The following is a 10520-nucleotide window of genomic DNA, read 5'->3' as shown; positions in this document are numbered from 1 at the left end:
CTCACCACCTCTGCACCTCTGGCCTGTACCCCAGCTCTATATGAATAAATAAATCTTTAAAAAAAAATTCAGCTGAATCTGTATTTTCAGAACAAAGGGGAAGAAATGATATAGCATAACTCAATCTATCTACATAGATTTTTTAAATCTACAAAATGACTATTATCAGGGATGCCACGTCCATTGCAAAATGATAAAGGAAACCATGGGAATGGCAGCAGTAGTTACCCCTAAGGTAGGAGGGAAGTAGACAGGTTGAGGACAGTAGGATTATCCTGTGCTTGATGATCCAAACCAGAAAGCTTTAAGACTGAAAAGGGGTGGGAGGCTAAAAATGACTAAGTCAAAAATTATTTAGAATATTAACATATTATCTGACAAATGGGTCCACCCCAGTTCTGTATGCATAAATAAGTAAAATCTTTTTTTTTTAATATTAATACATTATCTGACAAATGAATCTCATTCAGGTGTTCCTCATTTCACTGCACTTTGCAGATGCTGCGTTTTTTGCACACTGAGGGCATGGACCCACCACCCTTCAAACAAGGCTACCCGTGCAAGGTTTCCAACGGCATCTGCTCTCATGTCTGTGTCACATGTCATTAAGATATGCACACTGGGCCCTCCCTGGTGGTGCAACGTGTTAAAGCACAGCACAATGAAGTTGGCTGCAGCCACTGCAGCACTGAGTTTGATCCCTGTGCCAGAGGTGACCCACATGGCACCACAGACCTCTCCTGACCTGCCCGCTGCTCCCCTCAGCAGTGTACTTCGTCGATCTGCCTGTTCTGCTCCCCACTCTGTCTCTGGTGAATCCTGTCACCACCCTGCACCGCTGGCCTGTATACACCCCAGTTCTGTATGCATAAATAAATAAATCTTTAAAAAAAAAATGCACATTGTTTTTTAAATGTGATTGCAACGTAACAGACTACAGGATAGTGTAAGTATCACTTCTATAGGCAGAAAGCCAGAAACTTTATGATGTGGTCTTGAAACAAACCACAGTATGTATCTTTGAGATGTGTCTATACATACCTTGAGAAATGAAATGCAATACTTAATCTCTTATCAAATGTGAACATATTTTATATCCTCATTTCCAGAAAACCAGAGGTCCACATAGTAAGTCCCAGAAAACTAACCCATGGGGTCATCCACAAGGAGGGCATACAGAATTAACTGGAAGGTAACGGGGAATTTCCCCTTTAATCTGGGTCATGGAGACACACAATTGCTAATCTTCACTACACCACTGACATAGTTTGCAGTCTTTTCTACCTGATGTTTAATTCTTAACTGTTTAGAAATAAACAAGAGGACATACTTAGCACACAGGGACTCATGTAATATCCATCCTTCAATTTGGGATCTTCGGGTACATATGGGTCTCCACCACACAACACTTTAGCACCCTGCCGAAAAGGAAAGAGAATGCCTATTTCATGTTCAACATGTCACCCCACTTGCACACCTGAAATGTTCCATGTATTCTGAACAAATGCATGGCTACGCCCTACAAGTACAAGCAGAACACTGCTCAGACACCAAAGGAGTCCATGGGGAAATGCCAGCTGGGCACTAGGGGATCCAACTGACCCCGCACTTGCTCCTGTTTCTCACCTGCTCCTTTGCCACTTTAACAAATCCAAGGACTCGCTCCAGGTGCGGTCGGTTGATAAGAGGCCCCATCCTTGTGTCTTCCAGAAGGGGATCTCCAATTTTTATACTTTGGGTCTGTTTCACCACTTCCGCTGTAAACTTGTCAAGGATTTCCTTTTGCACAAATACCCTTGTGCCATTACAACAAACCTACAGGACAGACATAAATATATATGTATGTGAGGTGGGAGGGGAGGAGCAGGGAAGGATCCAACAGCTTTAAACACTATAGGTTTTTCCTAAAAGATTAATTTATTCATGCTTACAAGAACTGGAATATAGGAGAGAGGTGTGGGGTGGGATGTGGTGAGAGGGTTCACCAGAGACAGAGTAAGGAACAGAACAGGTAGATCTACTGACACACACGGCTGAGGGGAGCAGCGGGCGAGACAGGAGAGATCTGCTGCGCCATGTGGGTCACTCCCTGGCCAGGGATGGAACTGTTGCTGCAATGGCTGCGGATAGCTTCACAGTGCTGGGATTTAACCCCTTGCACCACCAGGGAGGTCCAAAAGCCTATACTTTTTTAAAAGGTTAGGTCCGTTTTGAAAACTTAGTTAGCCCCACACTGAAGAGGATCACTTAGATAACTGTGGACACCCCACCCAATAAGCACAAACTGTCTTGCCCTTTTGAGTAAAGGTTTTATCTTTCTGCTTTCTTCAACTTCCTCAAGACCATTAGTGACCTGTGGTGCTTTCCTAGACCCACAGATCAGCTGCTCCAGATTTGAGGAGAGGTGAGCACGGGAGCAAATGAAGAATGAAGATATTAAGAACTGAGGGCTGGAGCCTAAGAATCACCCAGAATCCTTCACAGTCAACATTTGTCTCTAAAAGTCACAGATTATGATTAATTATATAAAATAAAAGCAAAAATACCATTCAAATCAGAAACAAAATAGAACACTCAAAAAAAAAATCTACGGAATCAGGGAAATTTAATTTATGATAAAGGTAGATTCCAACCACTGGATCAAAGATGGACTGCTAACAAGTGGCAACAGAACAACTGGTTGGCCATGTGGAAAATAAGATACACAGCTCACACCACACAGAAGAAATTCCAAATATGTCAGGACTCTAAATGCAGGAGATGAAGCCACACAATTACCAAGAGAAGATACTGGTGAATTTCTCCCTAACCCAGGTATAGGAAAAAGTTTCCTAAATCAAAGTCTAGATGCAGTGGAGGAATAAATCTGACTACATAAAAAGACAAATCTGTGCATGGCAAGAAATCCAGCAAGATGCATTTTGTTGTCTCCCTCCACAGTTCGGCCAGGGAAAGTATAGATGGTCTAGAACTCCCTGCTGTCCAGAAAGTAAAGGACATTGAGGACCTCAAAGAAAACTGAGGACCTATTAAAAGGTCATAAAAAGGGCCTTCCCTGGGAGGGAAATGCACGGGACTAGGGTGGTGGCACAGGGGTGATCTGGTGATGGGAAACCCGCAGGGATTACAATCGAGATGGAAAAAAAAAATGTGCAAAATGATGTAAAAATAAACTTTGTAATAAAAAAATAAAAAAAAAATCAGGTAATGGAAAAAAAAAAAAAAAGGGCCTTCCCTGGTGGCGCAGGTTAAAGCACAGCACTAAGAAGCAAAGCCACTTCAGCATGAGTTCGACTCCTGCCTGCCCTGGAGGTGACCACATGGTGCGGCAGACCTCTCCTGACCCACCTGCTGCTCCCCCTCAGCAGTGTACTTCCTCCATCTGCCTGTTCTGCTCCCCACTCTGTCTCTGGTGAAGCTTCTCACCACCCCTGTACCCCAGCCTGTATGCATAAATAAATCTTTAAAAAAAAAAAAAGATCATAAAAAGGAATATTCACTCACTAGCAGAATCGGTCACTATCTGAACATTAAAACATTAAAACCCCTGGAGGCACAGGGAGCAGAGTCAGTGCTATCAAGCTGCCTCCAGTCACTGCAACATAAGCTCCAGCCCCAGCCAGACCTCTCCTGTCAAATCTGCTGCTCCCCTCAGCAATGTGTTTCAGTAGATCTGCCTGTTCTGCTCCCCACTGTTTCAGGTGAATCCTCTCAAGCCCTCCCCCCACATCTCTGGCCTACACCCCAGTTCTTGTATGAATGAATTAATAAAACAGATCTTAAAAAATTTTTTTTAATAAACAATAATATAATGGGTTGTAACCCACAGAATGAAACAAGTATTATAAGTGTACAGCTCATGTAAATAAATAAAAGTTCTTTCTTACAGTAAAAAAGTTAATTAATATATAGAGATGGAAAGAACAGAATTGAAAAATCACCATTTGGCACTCAATGAAAACTGTTTCCAGCAAATATCATTGAGATGTCAAAATTTGATAACAAAAAATAAAAGGATGGTCTCACCTCTCCCCTACATGATATTGAATCACTACAAAAGAAGACATGATAACTTTGGTGCTTCTGCTAAAAAGTACATGACCAGAATCTAATCAAAAGTTAAGCCAAACAGTTCAAAAACGAGGTAATTTCTACCGCAAAAATGGCCTGTATAATTTGAAAAATGTCCAGTTTCTGAAAAATAAAGGAGATTTAAAAAGACATGACAACAAAAATCCATCTTCAAAATTAGATCATGAACCAGAATTTAAAATAAAAATCTGCTTTTGTGGCCCTCCCTGGTGGCGCAGCGGGTTAAAGCACAGCACTGAGAATCTAAAGCCACTTCCGCATGAGTTCGATTCCCGCCTGCCCCGAAGGTGACCACATGGCGTGGCAGACCTCTCCTGACCCGCCTGCTGCTCCCCTCAGCAGTGTGCTTTGTCGATCTGCCTGTTCTGATCCCCACTCTGTCTCTGGTGAAGCCTCTGGCCGCCCCTGAGCCTCTGGTCTGTACCCCAGTTCTGTTGCACCAATTAATTAAAACCTTTAAAAAAAAAATCTGCTTTTGCTTAACCACCATCAAACAAGAGGAGAAATATGAATTAAGGGTTGCAGATGAAGAGCACTCTATTAAGTTTTTGGTTTTACTAAGTACATTGTATTGACAGAAGAGAAAGTAATTGTTCCTAGGAAATACACATGAGTATTGGGAGATCAGGAGTATTATGCCTACAGCTTTCAAACACAACAGAAAAAAAAAAGTGTGCATGTGTATACACGAACAAATAAACACAATGACAAAGTAAATGTAATAAAATGCAAGGACTTCCTTGCACTGTTTATGCAACTTTAAGTCTCAAAGTAGTTCATAATAAAAAGCTTTAAAGCATCCTGTTAGATGCTAGGTGGAGAGTCCATGCAACCTTTCTCAAGGCTGCCACATACCTCTCCTTGTGTGAGGAAGTTAGCCATCAGTGCCCCCTTCACAGCATTTTGCAAATTACAGTCTGAGAAAATGATCAGGGGAGATTTGCCTCCAAGTTCCAAGGTCACGGGTTTGATTCCTTTAGCTGACATCTCCATGATCTGACAGAATAAGAACAGGCACATTTAGAAGTTTAACACAGGTGAGGCTTCAAGCCAGGTAAACTGAATTACATGTGCGGTTCAAGTCATCTTGTTCTCAGTATACTCTGCCCAGTGTCTATTTCAAATACTTTTCCAGAACATCAAGAAGTCACAGAATTGCACTCGACAGTCAATTCACCTGATGGGCTCAGGTTAAAACTCTTTTAGTTCACTGTTCTATGTTCAAGGCTGAACACAGAGCTATGGCACAAATTAAGGTGAAAACACAGACTCAGAGTTAATCTGAGAGGACACCTGCCTTCTGAGGCGGATGCTCTAGGTGAGTTAAGTCACCAAACAGTGCAAGTGGCAACCATGCCATGCAATCTCAAAACACAGGCAGAAGATGGTGGCCTCCACAGCCTCCAATTAGTGCCAGCGTGCTGTGCCAAGCCCCATCGGACCTCCCCAGCCCCCACAGTATGCTCCGAGGACAAGCTGGGAAAGACCGGAAGATGAGACCCCAAGACCACTCCAGGCAGGCCTGCCTTGCCCTAGCGACACCATGGTCATTAATCAGTACTGGTTTTATCTTTACCTTTGTGCCAGTGGGCACACTTCCAGTGAAGGAGACTTTGGCCACATCACGATGCTGACACAGAAACTGGCCTGTGGCTGCCCCTCCCTGCACCACGTTGAAGAGCCCGGGAGGTGCACCAGCCTGGGTATAGATTTCAGCCAGCAGCAGTGCAGAGACAGGCGTGAAGGGAGATGGTTTAAAGATCATGGCGTTACCTGCGTAAATCCAAGACACAACACAAGAAGAACTTTGATGTTTGGTGAACCTCTAAGGACAGGACTAAATAAATAGGGAAAACTTGATTGATAGTTTTCTATTCTCCCCACCAAATAAATCCTAGACCAACAATGTTATTATAAGTAAATATATCTTGTTCTTCCACTTTTGGTTTCTCTTGTTAAACAGACCTACATTCCCTCCCAGTCTCAACTAATCACCCCATTTCTTGGCCTTTCCACATTATGTCATCTCATTTAACTCTAGCAATAATGTAGGAAGTAGGTATGATTCATCCCTTGACCCCCTCCCCAAACAATAAAGAATGCTTATGTTATGATGGATGGGATGACAAGTTTCCTGATATACCCAGGGTGAAACCCTGCCGTTTATGCTCTTGGGGACTCAGCCTGTTGGAAGTGCTCCCAGTGAGCCCACCAGGTGACAAATAAATCTCTCTCCACCTCTCTGAGTGCCATCTGATTTCTCTGGGAAATTGCTGTAACAGTGGTAATGCTTTTCTAACCTTATAGTTTCCTTCTGAGATACAGTAAGCCTTCTTCTCCAAGGTCTTTCTCTTTTAGTCATATGAGAAAACTTGAGTCAATCACACACAGTTTGTCTCTCAGAAGCCTTGATTAATAATCATTTCTCTTAAGACACAAACAAATCCTGCTTCCTCCGTGAAGTTAAATCTCGAAAGACTAACCTCCCCACACAGAAATTTGTTTCCAGATTTCTTGTACAGAAGGGCAGAAAACTTACAAATTTCACAAATTTAATTCAATTGGACAGTAAAAACTAAGACCTTTATGACCAAAATTAACTTTCTTCCTTTTCATAAACAAAGAAACATTATATCAACAAAAAGGGAGTAGCAGAGACAGGATCTGTGTGTATGACCTGCACTGCAAACTCCCTGAAGTCTGGGAAGTGGTCAACCCTGTCCCCTGAGGCGTGGTTTGCCCAGCACAGGCCCATGTGCACAGGTAGAGGGCTGTCAACAGGAGGAGGGTGGTCCCCAGTGGAGGAGTAAGTCACTCTTACCGCAGGCCAACGCCGGGGCTGACTTCCAGCAGGCAATCTGGAAGGGGTAGTTCCAGGCTCCTATCCCCACACATACTCCGAGAGGCTCCCTTCTGGTATAGCCAAACGACCCACCGGCGAGCTGGATGTGTTCACCTGAGGGGAGGTGGGGTACAGAATGCAGCTCTGCCTTTCCCAAGACTTCCCAACACCTGTACTTAGCTTATACCCCACGCAGACTGGCCGCCTTACTACTCCCAGGACCCAGGGCCCACCTGTCTCCATTCTTGCTAGCAAACCCTGGTCATATAACAATATAATTCAACTTTACTGAGCACTGAATAGGTAACTTTGATGAAATGAAATGGAAGTGAAGGGAGACACAGAGACAAGGGAGCCTGAAGACCCCAAAACCTTGGGCTCCAGGCTCCTCACAGTCCCTCGGAATCTGTTTGATGATAAAATATCAAACATGGACTGCTGCAAATTTTATAAACAAAGAAACTTTTTTACAAAATAGGTAAAACAAGTAATTAGGTTCAAAGCTCAGGCACCATGCTGGATGCTTTATACTCATTATCTCACTCAATCCTATAGTACTCACAAAGATAGGGATTTTTATCTCCAGTTTAAATAAGATAAAGCAGGGCCCTCCCTGCTGTCACAATGGGTTAAAGCACAGCACTAGGAAGCTAGCCACACCTCCTTCAGGGTGAGTTCTATCCCTGGACAAGGAAGTGATCCCAAGGCGCAGCAGACTTCTGTCTCACCCACAGCTCCCCTGTTCTACTCCTCACACTGCCTCTGGTGAATCCTTTCACCCCTGCACCTCTGACCTACACCCCAGATCTGTATGCAAAAATAAATCTAAAAAAAAAAGGTCCTCCCTGGTGCAGCGGGTTAAAGCACAGCACTGAGAAGCTAAAACCACTTCAGCAAAAGTTCGATTCCCAGCCCGAGGCGACCCACATGGCGCAGCAGACCTCTCCTGACCTGCCATCTCGTCAGCAATGTACTTCATCAATCTGCCTGTTCCGCTCCCCACTCTGTCTCTGGTGAATCCTCTCACCGTCCCTGCAACTCTGGCCTGTACCCCAGTTCTGTATGCATAAATAAATAGTCTTAAAAAAAAAAACAGGCCCAACTACTAAAAATATAAAATTAAATAAATAAATAAGATAAAATACTTCCCAGGATCACCCAAATAGAAAGAGAAGATCCTTAGATTTTAACCCAGGCCTATTTTTTTTTTTTTTTTTTTACATTTTAAAAGAATAGGTTTATTAGGAAAAGGAGAAAAAGCGAGGGCCCTGCATAGTCAGAGGTGGACAGGAGAGCTACACCGCCCAGGCCTGTCTTGATGATGCCCCTATTCTGATCTTCCCCACCAGGCTCTGTAGCTCTGTCCCTCTGTCAGCCTGGGCCAGGAGTCTGGGGGAGGGCTCACCAGCCATGGATGCAGCCAGGCCTGCAAAGTACTCCAGACACTGCCAGGAGGTGTCAATGTCCAAGCGGGCCTCAAAGACGGACTTGCCATTGTTGATGGTCTCCATGGTAGCGAGTTCATCCTTCCGTTCCTTTGTGGGACAAGACTAGGTTTAAGACATTTCCATAAACCTCAACATATGCAACATTCAAAGAGAATACTACGGCCAGTTTTTAAAAACAGAAACAGCTTGTACATTACCTGAAAATAAAATGGTACATGTGGAAGAAAAATAAAAGCTTACTGCTAAATAGCAGCCCTGTTGTACACAGCCCTTATCTCCGCCAGAGTTAATGTCACAGACTGAAGACTAATAACTCACTTTGGGCCAGTTAGAAGAGGTGCATTTTTAGAAGTAAAGGTAGGTATACTGTATAAACATGCATGTATATGTATATGTAAGGGAGAATAGTTCTTAGGAAATTATACAAAACACCAATACCACTTGAGAGGTTGTATACCCCATCCTTCTATTTATCTTCTAAACAAGTAGAACATGTCAAAATCACAAGACTATTATTGTCTCCAGTTGTAGCCTATACAACTTAAAAGCGATGTGGGCGACGATCCAACAATAAACAGAGATTTGGGAAAGCAGATCTCAACAGAAAAGCTAAAGTGTCCTTTCTGTCCCACAGAAGATAAAAAAAAATAAATATGTAAGAAACAGATATCTGCTATTATAGATCCAATGTAAAATAAACAGGGGAATTCTGAGCAAAAGATGAATACAAAAGATAAATCAAACAATTGGCAAAAAGAAGCACTGAGATTAAACCTGGTTAAGCAGTAAAACCAACTGAGGCCTCTGCACCTCTGTGTGCCTGGCTTCTGTGCACCGTGTGTGGAAGACTTGGATAAGACACTCCCACAGACTGCCTGGAGACAATAGCCCACATGTTGCTGCATTGGGGGACAGCAAGCAGCAGCTGGCTGACTGCAGTCAGGCTCTGAGATACTCTGGGGATAGCTCGAGAAGTACTCCCCATTGTAAGGGGGGCATTCCCTGCCTCTGTGGCCAACGTGTCCCCTCAAGTTCCCCATGAAAGTTGATTATCTTCCCGGTGACTGCACCCATAAAGTTGACAATCCTTTGTTTCCCCTGGACCCCATATCTCCTCCTATTGTCACCTAGTCTGTCATGCCTGTTCACTAAGAGCTCTTCAATGACAAGCAATATCTTGTCTTGCAAATCTGCTCCTTGACTTGTCTCTCAAAACGTGGCCCTAGGAGTGTGCTCCTGACTGCCAGAGCCAACCAGAAGTAAAATGAAATGGCAACAGGAACTAACAAAAGCATCTACCTACTATACAGACTGAAGAAAAGATGGGAGCAGGAATATGAAAATCGATACGACAGAGGATACTTTGCGAGTGAGATTCTGCAAGGACCAGAGTGCTAAGGTGCTTTGATTTATCCTGCCTTAGTCAATACTAAGGAAAAATATATACAGATCCAGTTTCTTTTCCTTCAAGGAGCTTACTTCTAAGAGTTGGTACATTCTAAATAAATATTGAAATTAGTGAATGGGTGTGTCCTGCAAAAAGGATAATTTGTTCACAATCAAATGTGGTCTAAATTAAATTGTCCGTTAAACCAACAATTTATCATCTCATCCCTGATTCTATACTTACCAAAAACCACTTCTTAACAGGTAATTTGTTTCCAGTTAAACCAGCACTAGAAGGGGGCCCAGGAAGATAGCCAAACATTAGTTCTTCAACAAGGTATAAACTATTCCCATTCTTGAATGTACTGAGTGTGACTAATAGGAAATATTTTTTTTTCAAAAGCTTAAAAATGTCATTCCTAGAATGCAAGAGGGGAATTAGGACCTCAAAAGGAAGTAGGTACTAGTTCACTAATCAGCATGGATAAACTGATGAATCAGTGTATGACATCTGAAACCCATACAGAAATATTAAGCTGACAAAAGTGAAATGCCGCTGAGCTTCCGCATTAGCTCAAGAACAGGCAGGCAGAAGTACACTGGACAAAGGCTGTACTGCTTACAAGATCACCCTGAGCAAATTTTTTTTTAAATAAATAATGTAATAGTTTATTTTTACATCATTTTGTGCATCTTTCCATCTCAGTTGCAATCCTCGTGGGCTTCCCCTCACCAAATCACTCGTGTGCCAT

At 43.0% G+C, this 10520-nt stretch overlaps 1 protein-coding gene across 1 annotated transcript in view; it reads right to left on the bottom strand.

The window, feature by feature from the left end:
* ALDH9A1 (aldehyde dehydrogenase 9 family, member A1) overlaps nt 1–10520 on the bottom strand; it is a 23303-nt gene that overhangs the window by 8396 nt on the left and 4387 nt on the right. Inside the window, exons 3-8 of the mRNA XM_004688414.2 lie at nt 8340–8469; nt 6914–7048; nt 5669–5865; nt 4948–5088; nt 1627–1815; nt 1331–1418 (exon numbers count right to left, since the gene is read on the bottom strand). Coding sequence (XP_004688471.1) covers nt 1331–1418; nt 1627–1815; nt 4948–5088; nt 5669–5865; nt 6914–7048; nt 8340–8469 — 880 coding nt within the window. The remainder of the gene's footprint in view (nt 1–1330; nt 1419–1626; nt 1816–4947; nt 5089–5668; nt 5866–6913; nt 7049–8339; nt 8470–10520) is intronic.

Source organism: Condylura cristata, unplaced genomic scaffold (genome assembly GCF_000260355.1).
Source record: "Condylura cristata isolate star-nosed mole 26May11 unplaced genomic scaffold, ConCri1.0 scaffold00024, whole genome shotgun sequence".
NCBI lineage: Eukaryota > Metazoa > Chordata > Mammalia > Eulipotyphla > Talpidae > Condylura > Condylura cristata.
Note: the sequence above shows the minus strand (reverse complement) of the source record. Positions and strands in the feature narration are given on the sequence as shown.